The 25,724-nt window shown below is 39.7% G+C and overlaps 1 protein-coding gene across 1 annotated transcript; it reads right to left on the bottom strand.

Moving 5' to 3' along the window:
• Positions 1 to 887: 887 nt before the first annotated feature.
• Positions 888 to 24,857, bottom strand: adamts12 (ADAM metallopeptidase with thrombospondin type 1 motif, 12). The gene is made up of 24 exons (XM_017412211.3): positions 24,556 to 24,857; positions 24,066 to 24,424; positions 17,627 to 17,804; positions 16,099 to 16,307; positions 15,930 to 16,013; positions 14,701 to 14,825; positions 14,439 to 14,588; positions 13,563 to 13,706; positions 11,674 to 11,818; positions 11,495 to 11,587; positions 11,236 to 11,381; positions 10,926 to 11,095; positions 9,911 to 10,044; positions 8,613 to 8,730; positions 7,525 to 7,769; positions 7,122 to 7,263; positions 6,681 to 6,807; positions 5,409 to 5,619; positions 4,156 to 5,256; positions 3,669 to 3,821; positions 3,319 to 3,495; positions 3,034 to 3,180; positions 2,803 to 2,956; positions 888 to 2,055 (listed from the first exon to the last, which is right to left on the bottom strand). The coding sequence occupies exons 1-24, from the start codon at positions 24,668 to 24,670 to the stop codon at positions 1,946 to 1,948; spliced, it is 4,737 nt and encodes a 1,578-aa protein (XP_017267700.1). The 5' UTR covers positions 24,671 to 24,857; the 3' UTR covers positions 888 to 1,945.
• Between the last annotated feature and the right edge of the window lie 867 nt (positions 24,858 to 25,724).

Here is a 25,724-nt window from a genome sequence, read left to right as displayed (position 1 = left end):
TGTTAGGAGTAATTTTATGAGCAGTTTGCCCTTTTTAGAGAACAAGTCATCACACACTTATGTTGTTTATAAAAGAGCTGCTCCAGCAAAATGCATTAAAGAAATATAACTTTTAAAAACCTGTCTGCTCTTTTATGGAATGTTTATTTGCTTGTTTATTATCTAATTTTTTGTCTATAATCAGATTTGAAAAAAATGTAGATGTTGAAAGCACAGATGAAGAAACTTCAAATCATAAAAAAGGTGAAAAGTATTTTTTCTATATCATTTCAAGCAGAGAAATGTGAAGCTTCTATATGTTCTCTGTCTCCAATGCAGCTTTACTATGAGCAACACACCTTGGCATAGCACAGGTAAGAATATGCTTAGGTAGCACATTTGGATGATGTTTGCTTGGTCATGATAAGACTAAGACACACACAAACACTGTTGGGTTTTAGGACATGGTGCTCTACATTGACCCAGTATTGTGTTACTCCTTCCATTAGTGCTGACTAACTCGTGGTCTCTGGCTTGAATGACAGCAGCAAGGAGTACGGAGGAGGGCATCGGCCACTCGTGTCGAGTTATCTGGTACTGAGGAGCCTGGGAAATCTGGGCCAGCTGAACCTGATCCCTGAAACAGAGCTGCTGATTCAGGTGTTGCACGTCCAGCAGCATGTGGCACTCTGGGCCGACAACGACCCTGCAGACACGAGAGTTCTCAAAGCAGAAGGCTGCGATGCAAAAAAAAGGTCAAAATAGTGGCGAATATTCGTGTTCAGACTGATCTTTCAGTGGTGCTGCAGGCAGTGCTGTGTCTGTGTTACAGGATGTTCAGACCTGACAGGATGTTGGTTTTTTGGATCTGTGTTGATTCAACTCAAATCAAGAATAACACAATCAAATTAACACATTAATAAGAATAAAAACTTTATTTCGTATGACATTTACAAAGCTGTTTTCAACAAAACATCATTTTAATCTAATTTATCCATATAAAGAACACATCAACCAAGATGGTGAAGCCTGTCATTAGGCTTGTCTAATGTCCTAATTTGTACCTTCTTATTTTGTCTGCCCAACCCGTAACCCATCGAAGTTTCTGTTTTTAATATTCATACCTTGACTTCTCTTCTTTGTGTTTCCTTGTGTTTTAAACAGAGGAACTGAAGACATACAGATCTAAGAAATTTTAGTACAACATCACATAAAAACACACGGACCAGTCTTCAGCCTGACCTGAAAGGGTTGACCTGCAACACGTCTTTCTTATTAGGGAATCTCACAAACAGAGGAGCACCACAAGTTTGACTGTAGACCGGTGCAAAACGGTGCAAAAGTCATCAAACTCTGCGGCTAACTTAAGGATGTTTGACAACGTTAACAAAATGAAGATAATGTAAACACAGTGCCAGCTCAGAGAACAATTTCACAAATCAAGCAGGAAAAACAACAACATTTAAAGTAAAAGAAAACTAAAAATTTCCATTCTAACAATGAACAGTAGATCACAAAAGATCTGAATGTTTAACCAGTTCACTTTAAAAAAGTACACAACTGTTGAGCTGTGATTCATCAGCACCTCATTTATAAAAGCACCTTTGTTATATTGTAAAAGCACCTTTGTGTCGATAAATAAACTTACTGGGAAATCATGAAACACTTTTCATCTAGGCTGGTTTAGGTTTCAGGCTCAGAAAACTGCCTCTTGATTTTTTAAATTTTTTTTATTAGTAACTAGAATTTTAACTGACCTTTGTATTTTTTGCTTGCTTTTATGCAAACCCTTTCTCAAATTAACCTAAAAAGCCTAAACAGATAAAAAAACAAAAACAAATGATGACCAACAAGCCAGTTTTCTTTGTTGAAGTGTTCATTAGCACTTTGGTTTTTCAGTCTGTGAATGGCTTTGTACCGGTAATTAACGAGGCTGCAGTAAAAGTCCGGATGTGTTCAGTGATGACTACAACCTGCAGGTGGAACAACACTGTTTTTGGACCGACCTGAGCGAGCAGCGACCCAACTGCTTCAGTTTGTCACAGAAGCGAGAGGACATGGTGTTCTTTCTGCAAACTGGGGAAACAAAAAGAAAACACAGCTTAAAGTCCAACACTGTGACACACTCCTGTAAATAAGAGGTGCAATGATCTGCCTTTCATCCGATGCCTCCCAGCAGAAAAATGTCATTTTTACAATTACAACTTAGTACATTTATCCTTATTAGGTACTCATTGCAAAGTATGAAATTAAACATAAAAGTTATCCTGAACTATATGGTGCAGTTTTGAAAGAGTTTATAGATTTCCAGATAAATTGATATGAAATTATGAAATGTGGGTATGCACTCAATGTAAACAAAGCGTGGACAAGCGTAGAATTGAGGAGAAGCTGTTTAGGTGGAAATATAAGAGCTGCTGATAAACGTAAAAGAGAAGAGAAAAAACGAGTAAGATGACTGTCAAGAATAAATCGCAATTTTTCTTTTTATTCAAAGACACATTATCCATTGATAAAAGAAACAAAATCACTCAAAATATGTGTGTATTTTGTTTATTGCTTTTCAATGAGTACCTTTAATTGACTTTCATTCATTTTGAAAACTCTTTAAAAACAGGCAATGTTGTGTTCTCAATTAAAAAGTCCCAGTGATGTTAAAAAACAGGTCAATACGTAAAAAGTACAGAAAACAAGAGTCTGATCCAAACCATGGCATCAAGTTTTAGCTCAATAACTAGACGCGTGTGTGTTTGTGTGTTTACAGAATCTGTTTTTCACATCTTCCTTTCAACCTGATAAACACTAAAACAGGCTGTTACAGACCTGACTTTTTCTTGCATTCCTGCATGCTGCACTTCCTGAGTGTTTCTGGTTTGGAAATCTTCTCACAGAGGCCTTTTGGCAATAAAGTGGAATCCTGTTCGCTCACACATTTGACTGCACGCTGCTGCAGACCCTCACCGCAGCTCACAGAGCACTGCAAACAAACGTATTAGTTCAGAAAAACTGAAACAAACATCTAGAAATTTCTTGGATCAGCGACGTGGGCCTGACCTCCTCCCAGTCCTCAGTTTTCCAGTGAGAGCAGGGCTTTAATCTGCACTGTTCGGTGCTGTTTGGTCTCAAAGTGGAGCTGCAGCGATGAGGCTCGGGGCAGTACACCAGCCGTTCCCTAATGCCTTCACCACAGCTGCCAGAGCACTGTGGGAAACACAAAGAACTGAAAAGACCGGCTGCAACAAAATCTTTCCTCCTGACATTTGTTTCTTGATAATACAGGGCAGCAATATGTTGTCAGCTTTTGATGACAACTATCAACACAGTAGCTGATGGTCTTACCGACCCCCAGGGTGATACGCTCCAGCTCATACAGGGCTTTACGGGGCAAACCAGCATGCTGAGAGGTCTGCTGGACACAGCTTGACAGTGGAAAGGTCTGAGGGCGCGTTTACTCTGAGAATCAACACACTGGATATCACGGTGCCGCCTTCTCACTAATCCACATTCATCTGGACACTGTGGAGAAAAATGCACCGCGATAACATTGGCTACAAAAGGAACAAGCCCATGTCTTTGGTAGAGGAGGCAGGAGACAATGAAGGCAATTATACCTAATGATTAAGTGCGATAAACAAGTATTAGGTGTAGTGATCAGATTAAGTGGCTGGTTGGAATCTAAGGTTACTCACTTTGCTCCAGCTGCCAGTTTGCCAAGTGGCACATGGCTGCAGGTGACATGTTCGTGCAGGTTCAGGTCTCTTCACGTTGGCACAATCCTCGTCACTCCGAGAACTGCACACCACTGTTCTCCATACAGCTCCAATCCCGCACGTTGTCGAACACTGGCGAAACAGGAGTATTTCTTCAATAAAACTTAGTTAGGTTTGTGTACTATCTGATGACAAATTCAAAATTTAATCAGTTGTGGGTTTGCATCCAATGATTACTTTCTGAGAGTTTCATTAAAATTTTAGAGGTTCGTGAGATATTTTGCCAACAACAGACATACAGACGAAGACACACATGCACAGGCAATTACATTATCCCCTGCCTTTCATGGTGGTGGCCAATAATCAAGCTTTAAACATTTGCTTTAGCTTTGGGAAGTACCTCATGGTTTACTTATATGTTGTATGAAAACATAGAACAATATGGTAATAAAACATCTTTACACACCTCACTCCAGTTTCCTACAACCCAGGATACATCCATGCTAACCGGCTCTCTGGCCATCAGGTTGCTTTGGTTGGAACTGCTCTTGGAGCTTCTTGGCTGCTGGTTTTGGCTCTTGATACGACTACCTTTGGACTTTGAAGGAGGCTGTTTGACATGTGAGGTAGGGCTGTTTTTCTTGACTGTTGCAAGAGATTTTTTCTGTTTACTAACTGTTACTGCTGGCTGAGGTGGTGCCACAGTGGTGGATGGTTTCCTTGCATTTGTAGCAGAAGACTGTTTTTCCTGGAAGACAGTTTTTTTTAAGCCTGAGTGGTTCCTGTACATGGGAGTGGTCAGGGGAATCTGGTGTGTCCAGTGGCTGTTTGGGCTGGTATTTGACTTTATGTGGTGGTTGGATAAGTAGTGACTTGTCTTTGCCCATGTCTCAGAACTGGTGAGTGAAGGACGGTGGGTAGTTGTGGTTATGGTAAATGGATGTGTTTCTGGTGTTGGTGTGGCTGTCTGACTTGTGTGGGACGTTACTGTGGTGAAAAAGTCCAAGTCAATAATCTTCTCTTGTTCTTTTGTCCTGTCCTCAACAATGTAATCATATTCTGGAGTGTTCATCCACATGTTTGGAGTACTTCCTTCCTCTCTGTCTTCTAGATTTTCCTCCTCTATGATAGCTGTTTTCCTGTTCTTTTTAGTAGAATTTTTTTTAGCAGAATAAACTTTTTTTTTGTCTTCTTTATTTTTTCCTATCACAATGTTAAACTTATAATCATCTGCATTTATGATGTCTGGGATTGTGGCTTCAGGGCTGTAAAGGGATCTAGTTGTAGAAATAAAATCATTTGTACTTCCTCTGGTTGTTGTAGGTGCAGCTGTGGTGCTCATAGGTGCCCATGAACCAGGAGGCTTAGTAGGGTGGCTCTTTGGTGGGTAAATGCGGCGATAAACAGGGGGAAGTCCGGGTCGTCTATGTAGACCCGAGTTAGGACAACTCTGCAAGGCGCACAGTGATCTGGATCTGGGTTTGGTTGAGAGGTCACAGGTCTTTTTGGGCTCTAGTGCACATGTCACAGTGCGTGAGCGAACGCCTCCTCCACACGTGACGGAGCACTTCAAAGAGACAAACACATCAGCTCAGAAAACAAAAGGATGGTATTAAGCTTGGGGAGAATCATGGGATGAAAGTCTTTGATTGGTATTGCCGGGGCCAGGAAGTTCACAAGCTACCCTGCAGAAAATCAAATTCCTTTGCAAAGGCTTACCTCTTTCCAGTTGCCAACAGCCCATTCCTGCCCACATGGCACATCTCTGTTGCACGGCACTACAGGTTTAGGTTTAAGTAGATGCTTGCATTCCAGAGGGTGGAGAACTCGTTCCTCCCCTGAAACTGTGCGCACGCAGAGAACCGTTCTCTTCCTCAGTCCTTCTGATCCACAGGTCGCTGAACACTGCTGCCAACCGCCAACCCACCACCTGAGAGCCGGGAGAGGAAGGACAGATACTCCCAACTATCAAACAAACTGCATCATTTATATATATTTATAAAAATAAACAAGGGTGAGTCTTTTTTAAAAATATTTTTCACCTATTAGCCTTAATATTACAACTACCTGCCTAATACTGAGCAGGTCTCTCTTTTTGCCACAAAAACATAGAGAAAGAACATTTTGAAGTGATGTACAGTCTAAAAATGTATTTGAATACAAAATTGTGTTTTATTATACACAAAAACTATTGCATGTATTTTAAATACAAAAGCAAAAACAAATCTTTTTTCTCCCGTAGTTCACTTGAAGACAGGGATTTTTTTTACCAGTGTTGACAGTAAGTGTCATAAAAATAAATCATATTATGATTTTATTTTACTACAGTTTGTATTGCTAATAATCTTTAGGCCTTGTGGATACTTTTTAGGTCTGGTTACCTTTTACTTTCCAGTGCGTGTAATTGCTCTTTGTGTACACTTATGTGCAATCAGGGTAACAGCCTGAATTCCTACACTCACATCTTGAGAATAAAATCCTCACACAAGCACCCAGAGCCAAAGAAATTGGCTTACTTTTCACTTTCTGCAAAACTGAAGTATTGCAGTTGTCACTGTGATATGATTATTGTGAATATTCATTTAAATTGTGTTGCAAGAATACATGTATTATTTTACAAGCTTTTTTTTTAAATCAGTCAAAAACAAAGTTAACGTTGCTGAAAGTTAATTCTTGTTTCAATAAAATAGTCTAAAACTGTTGAAATGGTGAATTATAGGAAGCTTTTATGTTCACAAATCTTCAGTATGCTTGAAACCATATATACAAATGGCAAAAAGAACAAAAAAGACAATGTCAGCTCTCAGTTTTTTTTTTTGTTCATTTTCTTTAGACAATAATTTCAGTCAAAATGTACTGAGATTCCAAACCTAAAACTTTAGGAAGTTCAACAGCGTGTAACAGATGAAGGGTAAGGATTCGTCCCATCTTTTGCAACAAAATGAAACATCTTGATTAAGAAATTAGAACTTCTGACTTGAGAGTACACACCTAGCAGGACATTCCATATTCTTACACTTGCGGTGTTTGTCCTCTGGACGGTTGTCTGGGTCACACAGAGACTCGTCCACGACACCAATGTCCACCTCAAAACAACGAACGGGCTGCTGCTGCTCTCCTACAGCCAACCAAGAGTCAGAAAAACACATTTAGTGTTAATAAATAAGTAAATTAGGCAGAAATGAGCAGTTTCTGGAGAAAACAACAATGCTGAGTGCTGAATGACTGCTGCAATTTGTTGACAAAGCTGCAACTAAGCTGTCAAAATTGGAACTAATAGCTAAATTTAACAAAAAGCCAGAAAACAGTAGTTAAAAGTAAAGTAGTTTGATGCCTTAAATTGTACAGAGGAAACTCTAAACAGGAAAAGCATAGCGTAAATGCTGAATCAGCATTCACACAATAATGATTAAAGTTTAATGCAAGCCAAACCCAAGCCGCAGGTGGTGCTGCAGTCCGTCCAGGCACCATGTCTCCAAATATAAATGGGTTCAGTCACTTCATTTTCTGTCTCTTTGGTCTTCTTGACGGTGTACTGATACTTTATACCTGGATTCTTCTCCTGAAAAAGCAACTAGAAAACAACAACAATCTAAATTACACTCTTTATGGATAATAACCTTTTTTTCTATCAATCTGATTTTAGATGTAATAGTTTATTTTTACTTCTGAGAGAATTCTAACATTCTGATTGGTTGGAGCTCATCAGGAATGAGTATAAAATGTTCATTTGCATAAATTCAAGATAACATCAACACATAAAATAGTGCTACAATAAAATATTTGGAGACCTTACAAACCTTCCCTTATTTGGTGCTATTCCAAGGTGACCCACCTGGAGCATGACTGGCTGTTTGGTGGGTCCGGGCGCGGTGAGGTTCTCCATGTTCCCGCTCCGCTCGTAGTAGAATGTCGTTCCACCTGCCTCGTACTCGCCATTCCACTGGATGATGTAGTTGCCGTTGAGGAGGTACTCGGCCGACCCCACGCTCCTCAGAGCCAGGAAGTTACCTGCCTCCTCCACTTCCTTTACCAGAATGTCCCGAGCCCCCTCAGGTATCACCCCCACATCCATGTACCCTGGAAGAGACGGGAGGGGGAGTCAGAGCCACATCGAGGTAATGGAAGGCCCACCATGGCTGCTGCCTCGCTCACATCCAGACTACCAGACACCTTGGTTCTGATGTTTAGCTGAGGGTGGGCTCAGTTTGTGGGGGCGGCTGGCATGTGTGGTTGAATTGTGTGCTGATTCTGCATGGGGGGCATTGCCCTGTCTCTGCTTTTTTTAATGCGTGGGGGTAGAGTGTGGGTGGGGAAGCCGAATGCAGCAATGAGCGGGTCTGTGGTGTTTAATGATGTTTGTGGGGAGGTGTGTGTGTGTGTGTGTGTGTTTGTTAAAGGAGGGGGAGGCTTGCCCTTGGTGTGAGTCTTTTGAAGTCCTACACATCTGGGCCGGTTATCTGGAAGGGATGCAACGTGAGGAAAACACACACGCAGAAAGAAAAAAAAAAGGGAGAAAAGAAAGAAAGAGAGGAGGTTTCTTTTTTTATTATTGTTATAAGGCCTCTTTCACTATGAATCTGTCTTCACGGCATGTTGATTTAGTGGGTGAGTTATACTTTTCCAAGTGCAGTAAAATCAGCCGAAGACGTGGCTCTTCAAAGAAACCTGACACAAACATGCACTCACATTTACAGGACAAACAGCTGCACAAGGTGGCTGCCATGGCAACAAAGAAACAATGGTGTAACACTAATGAACTGTCCTGAAATTACTTCCTGCCTGAAGACAGAAATTTGAATTCTGTGCCTTTATTCACACTTTGTTTGGCAGCACATCAAAGTAGGCGCTTGTCTGTTTTGTGTTACTATAAATTTGTAATTGTGCAAACTGTCATGTTTGGGTAATTGCTGTTACACTCACCAAAACCTTCTTCATCAAATGACTTATAAACAGTCTCGCAGCTCGTCCCGTCGCCCAGACAGACTCCGCAATGATCCTCCACTGCGTTCGAATCAATACCGTAGTCACAACCTATCTCCTACAGAAAACACACACACACACACACAAGGCACCTGAAAATACACTGACACACAAACAACACAGTGGATGTTTCTGCAGAACCTCCCAATAGGGTGACCAGATCTGAACCAACCAATTCTGGGACAATGTGGGACATGTTACCAGTGCTGAAAGACAGTTAACTTACTTAATTATGCTTGTTACATATTAGATATGCTGGATCTTTCAGCTGGTCCAGCTACTCTGGTAATCTGGCAATAAATTAAAAAAATAGCAGGAATGCTCTCCACTGCAGTCTGCAGAATAAAGTTTTTTAATATCCCCATTTTTTTTTTCTTCTGACCATTATCTGTTTAGAGCATATCTCATAAACCGCTGGACAAATTTTAATGAAACTCACAGAAAGTAACCATTGGATGTACATCTTCAACTGATTAATTTTTAGATTTAAACTGACCTTAGAAAGCCCCAAAATGCTACAACTCAGCCAATCTTACAGATATAGAGTAAATATATGGTGTGGCAGTTTTTGAGCAACATTACCAATACATAATTCATGTTCAACACAATGCACAGCGTCTTTGCTTAAAGGCCTTAAAGGCATAAAATCTTGAGTCAACCCTGTTTGTCTGTTAGCAAAAAATCTCATGAATGACTGGACAGCTTTCAATGAAACACTCTGAAAGTAATTACTGGCTATATATTTACAAATGATTAACTTTTGAAGCCAACCCAATAGAAGATGGCTGCCCCAGCTATTTTATCTTACAAAGCACAACACTGACTATGAGCTAAAATATGATGTGGTAGTATCTGAGAGTCATTCCACTCATACTCTGAGCATTACACCTCACAATACTGCACATAAAGTTATTTTCAAGGTTTGATCGAAGTGGCCCCAACTTATTTTTTAACAGAAGATGATCTTGATATAAAGCTGTAATGAAAGCCAGCAGGAGATACACATTCCTTCCAGGGTTTTAATTATTAAATTCTTTCCTTCCTTCTTCACAGTCTGAGAAATCCTCCAAGAGCTACTGTTCTGATGTGTTCATTCTTTTTTTTTAAAAAGAGCTAAAATCCTCTTAATTTGTACAGAATGAGGAAAAGGGGGCTTGAACGCTGTTGAGTCCTACACAAAGACCACCTGATCACCCGACCTCCCAGTTTTCTTTAAGACTCTTACCCAGCCACACTACCTTGCATACTCCGTTGATGCAGATGTTTCTGGACTTGTTGTTCATGAAGCACGGGGTCCCGTCGGTCACGGTGTCGAGCATCTTCTCAGAAAAATACTCACCCACTGGTCGACAGTGGAGCTCGCAGGGAATCACTGAGGACGATTGCGAGACGGAGGAAGAGAAACCAGCAATTTAATTCCAGATAAATGCAACTAAAACATGAATTTACTGAACAAAATGCCACAAACTGATATCATCTTGTTTTCTGCTTGTTTTTACACAGCTAAAATAGAAAACTGATACTGTTATGGTTATATCTGTTTTGTATGAAATGCAGTTCTAATAACAGTGATTTGAAGATATAAACTGACAGAAGAACTTCTCTAACTGGACCACAGCTTTTATACTGTTGGCAGTGGAATGGCATTTCAAGTGTAAATGCTGCCCCCTGTTGATGAATACACAGAACTGCATCTATTGATCCTTTTCTCTTGAAAAATAAGATTTTTTGATATTCAGAAGGACTTTCTTCCTGCCCAGAAACAACGTTTTCATATCTCAAACATTATTTTCCAAAGATCAATGTCTTAAATTTCCCAGTTCATCTATTTTAGACTTTCAGCTCCAGATTTTTGCTGGTACATTATTCCTTTCTACGATGATATTTGAAATGGAGATCTTACTTAGAGAGACACCTTTAGATTCTGGATTTATTATGTAATTATTAATTTAAATGATGCCCAATCAAAATCTTAATAGATATCCAAAAATCTCTTTGTAGATATTTAGAACTGTATTGTTGCTAGTAATTATTCAAATAATAATGTCAAATGTCTTTTTTTAGACTTAAAAGCCAAATACATGTCAGTGTTGTGACATTATTTATCTCATAAAAAGAACATTTAGAATACTTGATATTCCCTTTGACTAATAACTGAATTGTGGATATCAGTTTTAAAGGTTTTGCCTAATTATTAAATGATAAAAAGGTGTTTATCTGTGGTGTTTTAGATTTGAGGTTTTTAACACTTACACGGGTTAGCAACAGGAATCCACTGGTAGATCTCATTGTGGTACGGCACTGTGTCAAACTCACTGCAGAGCATTTCTCTGAAGGTTGGTTTATTGTTCTGGCAAGGTTTCGTGTTACAGGTCCGATAACGCTTCCTTTCTCCAGTGCAATACCTGCCTCCAAACTCTGGTCTGTGAAAGAGCAGCACATCTTATAATCACCTGTATGATCAGGATTATTAAATCTGATCATTTCTGTCAGTGAATAAATATTTTTAAAAAGGGCTCAAGTATGCTTAATGGAGTGAGGTGGATTTAGTGTGAAGTCTTACTTAGGATTGTTACACTCTCTCTCTGCAGACTGGACACCAGTTCCACAGGTTCTGGAGCAGTGGGACCATTTACTCCACTGTCCCCAGCCTCCGTTCACCGTCTCAGGGAGTTTTCCCACAATTACACACTCTCCAGAGATACACCACTAATGGAGAAAGAAATAAAAGCACTATAAGTCAATATGATAAATGAGATGTGCTTGAATATTTGTGCCAGATGGATAAAACCCTGTTGTGACGCAGAGACAGCACTGTTTACCTTCTCGGGACCACAGCGAGTGCCATCTATGGGTGAGTCCAGTTTAGAGCGACAGGATCCGTTCACCGAGCACCAAAGGATCTGGCAAACGTTCTGAAAGGAACCACAAATAATGAGGAAGGGCTGTTCTCTGCAGGGTTTCTGACAGTCATAAATCAGCCTTTGGGTTATAAACTCACATCAATCTCAGGGCAGAATGTGGCGTTTGGACCGTACTGGAGCTGACACTGATGGTGTGTGGTGTAACGGACGCCCAGACGAGCCAGCGGAGTGGTTAGGTCTCGCTTAGAAGGACGGTCATCCAAGCAGAAACCCCAGCCACGACTAAAACACAATTATTGAGATGTAAAACTGAGGGAGACGTCTTTGGAAGAAGATTAAAGAAACAGATATAGACAGAGTGCGATGAATGAGGTACAGATGATGTTGAAAGTCTGGGAAAAATAACAGCATATAGACCCAGTTAAGGAACGTTTTAGAGGAAGTTCAACATGTAGCTAGACTTTCAAAATTTATTTAAATTCTTATACACACACAAACACATATATTGTTAGTTTTCTGTGACTTTTATTTTTGTTTCTGGGCTCAGTAATAATCAATCAGTATATGAGAAATTGGGGTTTGAATGTCTAATTCCTAATTTAGCCAAAACCAGAACATATGTTAAAGGCAAAAATAGGAAACTTTAATCAGAGTGAAGCATAAATATCAGTATAAGTAGTGCTTTTAACCTTTTAAAAATGAATTTACTTAAACGAAAATACATAGGTTACATTAAAGGTACTCATTGCAAACTGAGACCAAACAGAAAAACGTTATCATGGACTAAATTAAATAGTGCAGCATTTACTCAAGTAGTTTTCCAGATATATTGATATGCAGTTCTAAAACGTGGATATGCACTCAATATAAATAAAGTACTTAGCCACGAGTGATTAATTTACCGAGAACCAGGTAATGTCACATAACTGACCTACATCAGGCTAGCCAGAGTCTGCGAAGGTTACCAAATATGGTGGAATCAGACATGCGTATAATCCCAAAGAAGACGTTTAGGTGGAAATATAAGACTGATGCTAAACGTGAAGGGAAAAAAAGAAAGATCAAATAAGAACACTGTTAAGAATAAATATTGAGGCTCAAGCAGGACGGTGGGACAGAGCTCAGTAAATGCACGCAGCTTTAGCTAAGCTTTTCCTAGATTGGTAAGTTTACTGTTTTAACGCTTTTTCAACTCTAGTCTATCGCTCAGAAATTGTTGGACTTCTCGATACCAAACATCCTCCGTGGACGTCACCATTGTTGACCTTTTTTTAGTCACTTTAACTGTTTCCGTAGGTAAAGAAAAGGATGTGGTAGTTGGCAGCGGTTCACACATTTTGCTTACTTTTTAAATTTTAGGACACATTAACCATCAATATGAGAAAATTAAATGCACAGATTTGGTTTCTTACTTTCTGAACGTTTTTTTGACTAGTCTACATGATTTTGCAATGAGTAACTTTAAGGCAAAATGAAAAACTTCAACTTTCCCAGACTGTATTCTGGTGTACTTCAGCTCAGCTTGGACCTCTGACTTTTCAGCAGCAGCTGTTGTTGTCGGAGGGGAATTACTTCGTTCATCTACGACACATTTTTCTACAGCAAATAATGACAGCCAAAGCAAACACTTGGCGGCATTTGTGCAAGCGTTAACACCCTCTCATGTTCCCTTTTTGCTCCTTTCTTTTGTTTACTCTTCTTTCTTTCCTGTAATTTGTTTGATTGAGCTCAAATGAGCTGAGCCTGAAAGCTTTTTTTTTGTGCTTCTGCACTTTGCTTTCACATAAAAGGGAATGCCAGGGAGTTGTTTTTCTCAAGCACACTTCAGATTTAATGCAAACTTGAAAGTCACATTGTTTCCATCCCGGTGGCGTCAGTCAAACATAATTCATCCAGTATTTGCAAATGTTCACAATCCTGAACACTCATACATGTTGAACACAAGTCTCATGTTCCTCACAAACAAAAATCTAAAAACTGAATTCCTTCATCATTTAAAAGTGAATAACACCCGTCTCAGCCTTACTCGAGGAAGCGTGTGATGTAGTCTTTGGAGCAGGAGGACCAAGTGAGAGGCGAGCTGTCGTACATCAGCTGTCTGGACATGATGAACGGGGGTCTCCCTTCCAGCTCACAGTCATTCCCCTGGCCATCGTGTTGAATCCCAAAACTACATTCAAACACACACAAAACACCATATTTATACACAAAAAGACTGACAAATAAAAACTGTTGCTCTGATCTGAGCTGATCTGCTTTTAGGCAACTGGGGTGAAAATTATGACAGTGGTTCTTCACTGCTAGTAAAGAATTTGACTCATTTTTTTCCACATTGACTTGTCATTTTATGTTCTGTCGCTACAAATTGTAAAAGCACACTGATTTGTTGACTTTATATTATATTACTGACTCACAGGAGTAGGGCTTAGCCCTGAACGATTAGATTAGATGTAGTTCTGCAAAATTTATAATAAACAAGTTGAGTTCCTTTTACTTGCTTCCCTCATCATGCCAGATTTTATAGAAGCACTTTTTATCCATAAACCTGCTGCTTCTGATTTTTACTGAACAATGCTTTGAGCAAACCAAGAGTCTTTAATGTGAAATTGAAATGTTTTTGCCCATTTGCATCTACTCGGGTTGACTCTAAATGTTAGTCAGTTGTAGATGTACATCTAATGATTACTTGCTGACAGTTCATTAAAATCCATCCACTGGTTCATGAGATATTTTGCTAACAGTCAGATTATGCATTTAAAACAGCCTGGGTCAGGGTTACCAACAAACCAATAGGGGGAGCCATTGCCCCCTGGCTTCTCCGTACTGGAGTCCCTGGTTGTGATGCTCCAAAATGAAAAAATGCCCACTGATTCAAAACCCACACAGGGGTAAAGAGACACACCTGTGGCCCATTTCATGAGCAACAGTGAAGGCGACAGGTAGTCCTGAATCCTCATTGATGTTACAGCTGCGATGAGGCTGACACATTCCAGACAGATGAGACAAACCCAGAGTCTCACAGGGCTGATTCATCCCTGCACAGATGTCTTTTCTATGTGGGGAAACATGGGGGAAAAAAAATATATAAACAGTATAATACACTTCTACTGTGAGAAATGTTTGCTAAGCTGGCAGTAAAAAATTCAGATTTGTGTGCCACTTGCCTGGTGATGAGAACAGCCAGATCATGGTGAGCTGGGTGTGTGTCAGACTGAGGATTTAGGTTTTTCTGCCACGTGCAGAAACTGGACAGAGTGGTGTCTGCATGGTGAACAATCTTCAGTCCTTTCTGCAGCATACAGAAAAGATAGAAATAAAATTTATCACCTGTTAGACTCTCTCACATTTCAGAAAACAGAGTAAAAAACAAGTTATGGAGCAAAGATTTATGATTAAAAATATATATAATCCATAGTGTGAAGAGCAGAAATAGCTAACAATAGATGTTTACCATCATGCACTTTCTTTTAGATAAGACAAAAAGCCACTTAACAAAGGGAGCAAAAAAAGCAAGGATTTCATTCTAAAATGAGTTTATATGAATTCTACATGAACTAATTGACTCTAGGTGATATGAAACATCAGAAAGACCTCTTTCAGAAATAAATTCTCTCTAAAAGTAGCAAATCCACAACTGTAGGACTTCCTGCATTTTTAACTTTTTATTAATTTATTGAACATTTCATTTTCTACTCTTGTCACTAATGTTACTAAAAATACAAACAACATAAAATGTTTTCCTGAAACTACCTGAACACATAAGGACAAGGTAACAGCAACAAAAAAACAAATCTAATGTATTTATGACTGTCAGTAAAATGACCATAAGCTCAAGAAAATAATCTTTATCAAACTAAAAATTGCATTAGCTGCGTATCAGCTACAAAAATGTGTTTTATCCATGCAGGGAGAGACTGTATTTGTTGTGCACATATATGGAATTATTAGAACATGAACTGTTATCTTAAGTAAGCAACAGTACGTCCATTTGTTAATGTTGCACAAAATCCCAGATGTTTGAGTGTTTTTACTCTGTTCTTGTACTCAGGCTTTTGGATTCAAGTGCTTTGCATTTAATTTAAAAAGAGAAAAATGTAATAAAGGATAAAAGCGTCATGCTTAACATGAATGGAATGTGAAAGTTATTTTTTTAATAAATAGGAAAATAATCCTGCAGATATCCGACACATGTAAAGATGTAGTGTATGTAAGTGAAGCTTTCAGCTAATAACTCTTTGAGAATCCTCTTGTTGGAGCTAAAATACTGTCTGATGGGTCAAACTGTTATCTTTGGTATGTTTTATAAACTCACTCTTCTTTTTGCTCAACGTGTAAGGTAAGCACTGTGAAATAAAATGTCACTTTTATTAGACCTCTGTTACATTCATGTTACCTCTTCTCCTTGTAGCAGAATGAGGCGCACCAAGACAACATGGATAGCATTCCCAATGCTGGCATCGTGGAAGATCCCGGCTACCTGTTCATGTGAAGAAATGATTCCTTATGTGACAATAAAAAACAACTTTATTGGACAAAGTCAGCAGTTAGTTCAGCCTCCCCACCATGTTCATGATGGTGAAGATGTAGGACTCCACGTTATCGCTGCCATGGTACTCGATGAGTTTGGAGTCAGCCACCACCATGGTCTCCACCCATCGCTCACGGCTGACGGAGCGCTGCGAACGGGACTGGGTCTGGTCCTCCCCCTTCCGCTGCTCCTTCTCCCATTCCTCTCTCTCCTTTTCCACCTGGAGAGAGTCTCTTGGAGCATCTGAAGCGTGGATAATTGAATACATTGCTTACAGCACACTTACCCTCACTTGACTCTCAAGTGCAGACAGACGGAAAAAGAAATGAAGACTCATTTGCAATCATATGCACATGTAGTACACCCAAAATAATTGTGTGACCACTTTGATTTTGTTTAGCAAAATTAGTAGAATTTTCTATTTTTCTGATAGACTTTATACTTCATCCTAGTGGTTTGAAGAAAAGAACTGATAAATGCGAGCAGCATGCCTGCGGAACCTTTGTTCGTGGACGAGTGTAATGCCAGGTTGCAATAGGTGAGGCACTCCACCCCTCACGTCAGACGCAAATTGGATGACAAACGCTGCACGTATGTTCATTGCTGCTGCGCTTTTTCTGTATCTTTACAGGTTAGTGGTCAACCATACACGCATAAATGTTCCCTCAAAATGTACCAAAGCCATGTGAATGTTAAAGGAAGAGTCATAATGTGATTTATGAACCGTTTATTGTGTTAAAAAGAGTTTGTTTCACTCCGCTGCTCTCTGCAGCGTGGTGCGCATTCGCGGGTTAATTTGCCCTTCTCAGGGTCTGGCAGGCGGGCCGCCGGTAGAGGTGGGTCAGATTTGCCCTAAGTATTGTCTTGAAGGCATGCTGCCAGGTTAAACGGTGGTATAGATAGCTGTCCCACACACTTGCAAAAGTTAGTGAAGTTATGTAAGGTGTTTTGTTCAGTGTGATAATTGATTCCAAATAAGTAAATGTTAAGAAAGAAAATAAGTATTTTGTAAAGCAAGTTAATTTACTTAAGGTTAATTATTTAAGTTAAGCTTTACAGCTATGTTGTATATTCCCAGAGTGAAGTCAAACACGATTTAAGTGCTGAAGTCCTGAAACATTACAATTGAGCAAATGGTTAATATTGAGTACAGTCAGAGATTACTGTAATTTTACTATGTCAACATAGTAGTCTAATTTGTGCCTTATTCAATGTTTGATTGATATTGAAGCTCTCTTGGAGAAAATGTGGTTCAAGACACTATAGATTTGGATATTATGAATAGGTTAAATTGAAGACACTGGAATGTATGGACATTTTAAAGCACTCATGTTTCAGTTAGAGACTGAAGTACAGGAACTGGAACTCAGGGGACTGTTTGTAAAATAATAAGTGTTTGTAAATTAAAGCAGACGCAAATTGGATGACAAACGCTGCACGCATGTTCATTGCTGCTGCACTTTTTCTGTATCTTTACAGACTTATCACTTTGTTGCCACGGTACCAATCCTGGGACCCGTAACACACACACAGCTGCAGCACACACAAACTGAGAGGCACACCTTGAACTCCACAGGGGCTGGGAGTGTGTTCAGATTCAGCGCCACGTTTTTTTCTGTGAGTTTCTTCAGCAGCTCTTGGATAGACCACGTGTGGCTCCGGGGTTCCTGCAGGATGATCAGGGGATTTCTGGACAGGTTCGATAAAAAAATGCCCCTCTGGAAGCGAGAAGAATCCTCTCTGAGGAAAATAAACATGACAGCGTGACAAGAACAAGTCCAGGCTCAGATCATTGACATGACAGACACATTCTAGTTTGAAAAGCAGGCCAAATCTTAATTAACTCCACCAAGGAGGTTATGTTTTCAGTAGTGTTGGTTGATTTATAAATATCACTAGCTGACAGTTTGTCTGTTAGCAGAATATTTCATGAACCACTGGGCAGATTTTAATGAAACTTAATGTATGTAATGGAGTCAACCCAATTCTAGATGGCTGTCACAACCAATTAACCTTAAAAACTCTTTAACTCAAGCAATTTTACAAATATTGACCTAAGATTTTGTGTGGTAGTGGCAGAGACTGATCCCCAACACATACTCTGAGAGCTAACAGATTACATCAGATCTTTATTTAAACTATTGCCATTAACTATTTAGAGTCAGTTTCGTCTGTCTGTTAGCAAATTATTTTTCACAGATAGATTTTAATCAAACTTTCAGATAGTAATGGATGTACATCCACAACTGATTAACCTTTGGAGTCACTTTGATTCAAGATGGCTACCACAGCTAATGGATATTAGCCAACACAAAAATGGCTGTAACTCAGTCGGTTTAACCGGTATTGAGCTAAAATATGATGTGGTAGTAACTGAGAGTTATTCACCACACGCACCCTGAGGATGACGTCTCGTCCCTTCTCATCATAAGATGATCTTAGTTTAAAACTCTGCCATGAAAGGTGGTGGGAGATATATATTGCTTCAAGGTATGCCAGCCCTTTAATTAGGTGGATGCTTTTCTATTCTGCAACACTGCCACACTCTAGTCAAAAACGCAAAACACAAATTATGTCTAAAGCTGATTTATGCATTTCCAGGCTGTGGTTAGAGCTTCAGAATCATGCTGTGGTGTTAGAACCTTTTTGAGCGCACCAACAAATCATCAAAAGAGTCTACAGAGTTTCACCTCATTGACTAAAAGGTCAGAGGGTAGATGACCCCTCTGAAAACCTGCAGAAATGCCCACTTCACAGTAATTCAATGTGGATGAAGTCTATCATTAGCCAGCAGGTCTGAAAATGAAGCTTTCTCCTCGCCTCGGGCACATTCTCCATCTGCAGCCGCAGCAATACAACAACTTCTTCTTAAGTATGCCATACATGTTTGTACTGGTGCCGAGTGCTCAACACAGATATCTGCCTTTGCTCACAAACTTTAACATTAAAAACACTGTATTTGCATGCAAACACACCTAAAAGGCAAATCCCTGCATTTCTCTTACAGCTGCATTCATACGAAAATATGTGTGTTTTTTTAAATATGTGTTTGATTTAACTGAGTTTAAACATGCCCAGACTGTTCCGGGAATAATCTTTCTATCGTGGCTTGTAAAAGAAAGTATTACAGATATAGTACCAAGAGCCAAATCAATGGAAAGACTAAGTCCGCAACAACACAACTTTAGTAAAGGAAAAACATTTCCTTCACAATTCATAGAGTATAAAGAAAATAAATCTTAGAACATTTCATCTGAATCTTGGATTCCTTGCAGAGATGTTTCCAGCTGTTTGTGAAACAGTTTGACTTTCTAGGTCATCTTGGCAAGTTTTACATATGTTTCTCAGAGGAAGAAGGGAAAAAAAAGCTATGTTCACTCCTTCCGCAGTCTGCAGCGAGCTCTGACTCAGTTTCACATCGCTGCAGTCAAGGAGTTCAGAAAGGAGAAATCAGATCTCCCTTTGGAACTTCCATATTACTCCATCTGTTCCATCGTGTCTCAAAATGTCCAAATACTGAAACAGACACTTTGTTGGATGCAGCTAAGATGCTCTGGATTTTTTTTTTCCACCATAAACCAGATTCAGAAAAACAGAAAAATGCAAAACCTAAACAAAATTCTCCTACATATGCCTGAGGTTTAGTTGTTTTTGCGTAAACTCCAAGTTAACACTAAAAAATGGGGTTCTCCAGCACGGACTCAAACTGCGGCCTTCAGCCAAAGTCCCAAAAGCTGTGAAAGACTCATCTCCAAAGCATGCAGGCTGATATGTCTACGTTCCGCTGGGAAAGGTTCCCAGAGGCGCTGTACAGTGAACACTCAGCTGATTTCACGGTTGTTCTGTGTCTCATCCAAACACTATGTGACAGCAACAACACGTTGCCTTATCTCTGTTTTTGTGTCGGAGTCATGATACTGCAAGACAAAACACTGTGTGACAATATGTTAAAACATACTGTTGTTTTCTGTGACTAAACCTTCCCATCATGCTCTGTATCTGGAAACTTTATGTGAATCCCAGACTCTTTGTGTCTAATCGGAGACCGTAGGTGTAACAGCAGCGACTTTATTTCAGGTCCAGTTAACCGGTGCTCCAAAACCCCACAGAAGCAGGAAATAGAAGCAAAGCAGTTCCACATGGCCGGCGTATTTAGAGCACAAACCTGTGTTATGATAATCTCCTGTGGCTCTGGCACCTCAGACCCAAACAGTACGCTTCCTTCGGGTCAGAGGAAAGGGATTAACGGGAAGGAGGAGAAGGAAGAAAGACGTGTAAAACGGAGAAGAGTGGAAAGTGGAGAGTTTGGAGCAAAAACTGCTAAAGTAATTCTCCATTATTGTTCAGATGATTTCAACTATTCTTTGTGTGCTGAGCAGAGATCACACAAGCTTTGTGTATGGTAATTTAAGGATTACAGCTAACACTATAAGTACACTGTACAAGCAGAACCTCTCGGGCTGTGTTGCTCAGTGGGATGGCAGTTTGTAATGTGCATCAAACACATCCTGCAGAGCAATGGTCCCAGTTTTCAATGGGCCTCTTTGTAGCATGTCTTCCTGGTCGATCTGCTCTCTACCACTTTGCCTTTATGTGCTAGGAGGTGTGGGGTGATGGTGCTCATTACTGCAACATAAGAAATCACAATAATTTTAACAAACAAAAAAGCATTTTTTTGCAAACAACTACTGCTTGATTACAAGTTGCAGCAATCTGTTCTTTTTTCTGCATTTTCTTTAGTTCTGGGAACAGTTATGTGTAATTTCTTCCCTGCAGATTAAAGGAATTCTTAGCGTTTTTCATTTACATAATGCCGAGGAAGTTAAGGGAAATACCTTGATAATGAATTTGAACTTGCAAGTTCTTGCTTAGTGCAGTGCTTCAGGGTATGAAAAAGACTCAGACAAAAAGTCTTAGAATTGTTAAAATTGATGACTTTCTCAACAAAACGAGAACAACTTATTCTGTCCAACATCATAGTTTCATAAATGAACATTTAAGGGTGACGTGAAGACAAAATGTAGATAATAAAGTGGATCTGCTGCAATAAAGCTCTGCTTGTTTGAAAAACTGGGCCAATTATTTTTGCCACCAGACGCAGGATGTTAGACTGACAGGATGTAGAGGTGTTAATGCAGTGGCTAGGCCAATATTATGACTTTACACCAATTAGGAAGCAGTCCTTCTGTTGCCTGAGCAACCCTTGAATCATTTTCACAAATTAGGTATCACCTAAAGGAACTGTATGTAAGAAGATAAACAGCCATAGATTTAGATGTTTTCTCAGCCAGCTCCCAAAAGGTCAATGTCCAGCTGAGGTCAGGTGAATGGAGCAGGTTATAATCTAGAAGAATTTACAGAAAGCTGAGCTTTTTATTGATAGTTTGCTTGTTTGCACTTTTTGTTTTTTGCTAATTCACGTGTCCCTTTCAACTTTTTTGTCAATTTGGACAAACACAGATGTGCAGAAATCAGCAGAAAAACTGATTTTTGCTGATAAGTCAACAGATTTAATCCACTGCTTCCATGAAACAAAAATCACTGCAATTTATGTTTTTTCTTTATTCTTATCTCTCTTGCACACTCGTGTTTCACCTCAGGCTGCTTATATAATGCCAAAAGTCAATAACATACACAATAATTTATTTATTTTTTGTGTGACCTTTCTTGTTAATTAAGTATGTCTCTCCAGCCTTACATGCATGTATTGATAACTTGTCAAAGAAAGAATGGACCTGACCTGGAGACCACACAAACTTTCTGTTCAACATGAGCAACCTGCAGAATGCAGCTGAGTCCATCCTTTTATACATGCAGTTGATGTTTTTCAGAATGATTCTGACTTTAAAATATAACTTGTCTTACTTTGACTTGTATACGGTTACAGTTAAACCTTAGAAATGAGTCATGAATACTGTCATATGTTTTATGTAAAAGCAGGTAAAAAAATATTATAATTATCATTTTTGTTAATTCAGATTGAAATTATGAGACCCCTTTAGAAAAAAAAGGTGTTTTAGTTGGAGGGTGCTGTGAGTGTAAATATGTATGACTCTATAAACACAAACATAAAGAACATTATAATATCAGTCAGTCAACAGGGAGTTCATTTTGTCTTAATCTTTGCTCACAGATAAAATAAGTAACAGGTTTATGTATCAGATTTACAATAATATCAAAATATATAAATATAAAGCACTAATTAAATCTGTTTTTATACATTTCATTTTTTTTTTTACTAAATCTATAACTATGTATTTGGACATTATGTTCTCTGGCATCCATCAGGAAGTGCTGCAGCACCCTCTATACCCCTACTTCCCATGGTCTTGTTTTACAGGAATCTGTTTAGCAAAATAGCTCAACTATTTTTTAATTTTGCTCCGACTTGCAAAATGTGACTTTTTACTGACTGCACTCATGTTACTGAACAGTCAAATGGTTATTTTGTGGATTTTAAAACGTTGATTAAACAAACCACCACGGGTTTGACAGACTCGTCTCAGGCTTTAGAAAAATTCAGAAAGCGCTGCAAACAGTGCAGTCATCTCAGTTTGATCAGTCAGTATTTATAAAAACATGCAGATTAAAATAACAGTGGTTTATCTGTAGTAGCTGTGTTATGGACAACTTGACACGTGCACAATTAGCACTACCGGAATTTACTTTTTCAATGGTGTTTACACCAAGAAGCCAAGAATCACATCTATGTTTCCTGGCAAAAACAAACAAACATCAGTAAATGCTTAGCATTAGTCTCAATACCATTTTTTTTAAAGCAAAGCTTCCTGCTCTTTCTGACATCAGTATATTCTACTTTGAGTTTGACAAATAAACATTTCTCCCATTTTATATTTTCTCTCTCCTCTTTCTGCCTCTCTGCAGATGGCAGGCTTTCACTCCCACATCTGCCTGTCTGACTCTTGCTGTTTAGTGGTCTCTGTGTTCATTTAGCTGCTATAAACCTAACACAGAACAAAGTGGTGTAATATATCATAACAATCCCCCATTTGTACTTTGGGAATGAAGGAAGAAATGAGGGGGCACTCTGGATTGTGCAAAAATATGTTTAGATAATCAGAATTCAGTGTTACATCAGAGATTTTTCATGTGGAGTGGCTCTGGCTGCTGTTTCAGGCTCGTCCTGAGTCACACGTGATGAATGAAGTGCATTTTACAAGACGTGTCAGGAAGACGCTGTGCAACCCCCACAAACACAACAAGGAGGCAGGGGGAGAGGAATTCCTTCAGTGTCACAAAGTGGACATAAACACAGACATTCTTCGTGGCTAAAAAAAAAGTTCTTTCTCTTCAGCTTTTGCAAAAATACTGGCTTAAACTATCTTTTTTTCATGCCAGACAAAGAGCCAAGATCTGATGAGTAAAGCTTTAAAAGTGCAAATTTTGAGAAATTTTCCAGTGGTTCATGTGTCATTAAACGAGAGATTTTCAAGTGTGGGACTGATCTTCTCTAAATCTGCAGCCCAGCTGAGTTCTCTTCCTGCTCATCTGATTAGAAACACTACAGCCTGAGTGAAACAGCACAACTCCACTGAGCAAAGGATGGTTCTTTTTCTTGTATTTCCATCTGTCAGACCTTATTTATCCATGCAATAAAAAATATGCCGAACGCCTATAAATGAATCTCTCTCTCTCATCACAGAACAAAGAAAAGCTGCATGCTCCATTTGGAGTTTGAAAAGCTTTGAGTTTGAAAGCTTTCAGCAAGTACACACAGCAGAGATGTGAGAGAGAGTGAAAGTAAAGAGGAAAACAGCTGAAAAACAAAGTTTTTGGCTGAGAGGCAGCAGCAGTCTGTGAGTCTGCAGCACAGTCCTTCTGCAAATACTGTCAGGAAGTCCTTGAAGAGCAAACTTATAGACAGGATGGAAGAGTTCACTGGCTGCCAGAGGCACATATCAGCTGCAGAGTGATGTCGCCCCTTAATGTGTGTTGGCAAAAACCTATCGGAATAGATAGAGCGACAGAGTGACCTCTTACCAGTCCTTTGCAGGTGCTGATGGCAGCCGTTCCTCTAACACCAGAGACCTCCACAGTGCCAAGAAGGTGGCATGAGTTCCCCTTAGAGAGGTGATGCTCAGTCCTGTTGCCATCCCTCCTCTCCAGGATGTACTCGTCTGATACCAGGTGAGTGTTTTTAGTCAAATTGAACATCAAAGTTCGCTCATTGTAGTTGACCTGGTAGTAAACCTGTCCTTCTGGGGACAGGGGTTGTAGTTCACGCCTGACTCTCCCCCTCTCGAAGTGGTGGGACAGAGAGTGGGAGATGAACTGTCCATCACAGCTGGTTTTCACTGGGTGGACAATGGACACATCTGAGCCTGACTGGGACAAGTGACCTGCGGGACACACAGCTGACTTTAACTCCATGAGCTCCTTATATAGTTAAGGATGCAAGTACTCCTTTTTTTTTTCATTTTTACACGTGCAATCAGTAAAGACATGCTCAGTTTTCATGCACCCCACTGACCTTGCTCTGCAAAGAGGGAGAGGAGTCTGCCAGAGAGCTCTTCATGGCTGGCTGCCAAAACGAAAACAAAGTAGTGCAGCAGGAAAAGAAGCGAGCACTCCAGAGAACATGGCATATTTCATAGAACCAAGCTGAAACCCCTCAGGAAGAGTCCTCGGCATCGGTTTTGGTGAGGACCTCTTGGATCCTGCGCTGCACCTCCGTGTCATGACATGAAGAGGCTCAGAGGGGAAGCATGCGGGGAGGAAGACGCGCAGAAGCAGCCAGATCATGGTTTTAAAGGCAGAAAAGTTCAGGCTCCGTCTCTGCGGAGGACGGAGGGGAGGGGAGGAGTGTTCTCTGGACCAGTGTCTCCTTTCCTTACAGGAGCAGGAGGGGGGCATTTGGATCTGGACCAGTCTGCACCACCGTCCCCTGTCCGAACATGTCTCCTCCCGAAGCAGCGGCATCATTAACCCGAGGAATGAGAGGGATCATTACGGATTCAACTCTAAGAAAAAAAGATTTAAAAAAAAAAGCATTTATAGATATAGACAGACAGAAAAAGTTACAATGAGATGTCGTTTGGAAAGATTTAAATTAAACCTAAATGTGTGAATGAATGAATTTGTTGATTAAACTGAAACTGAGTTGTTAAAGCTAATATAAGCAGAGGACTACTTAAAAGCCTTTGAAGGGAACTGAGATCTATATAGTGTTTAAAGTTTAAACATACCCAGCACACAAAATGGAAGAAGTGCTATATGATGAGTAAAATATAGCCTACTCTATATGGAGTTACACATAATAAAATGCATGAATATTGCAGTGAAGTATTGAATGAAGATGTTGCACAAGTATGTGGAATTACACAAGATTATTGTTGTACACATGCAGAGGGAAGCAGTCTGTGCCAGCTGCTCTATAAGGCACTGTAGTGTGGTTTGGTGTCTGTGTGTGTGTGTGTGTTGGAAGGGGGCAGGGGGCTTAATTGTGTGATTGCAGAGGGTTGGAAGCTGTTGTGTAAAAACTGATCTTATTTCCAGAGACTTCTTGTTAAAACTTTTAAGCATTATTTATTGTCTCATCATTTATAGTTTCAGGGCATACTATAGCATCCTAGCATCCATCTATAATATAGCATGTATGCTATTTATATATTAATATGTAGATTTATATAACAACAATAG

Source organism: Kryptolebias marmoratus, linkage group LG1 (genome assembly GCF_001649575.2).
Source record: "Kryptolebias marmoratus isolate JLee-2015 linkage group LG1, ASM164957v2, whole genome shotgun sequence".
Lineage (NCBI taxonomy): Eukaryota > Metazoa > Chordata > Actinopteri > Cyprinodontiformes > Rivulidae > Kryptolebias > Kryptolebias marmoratus.
Note: the sequence above shows the minus strand (reverse complement) of the source record. Positions and strands in the feature narration are given on the sequence as shown.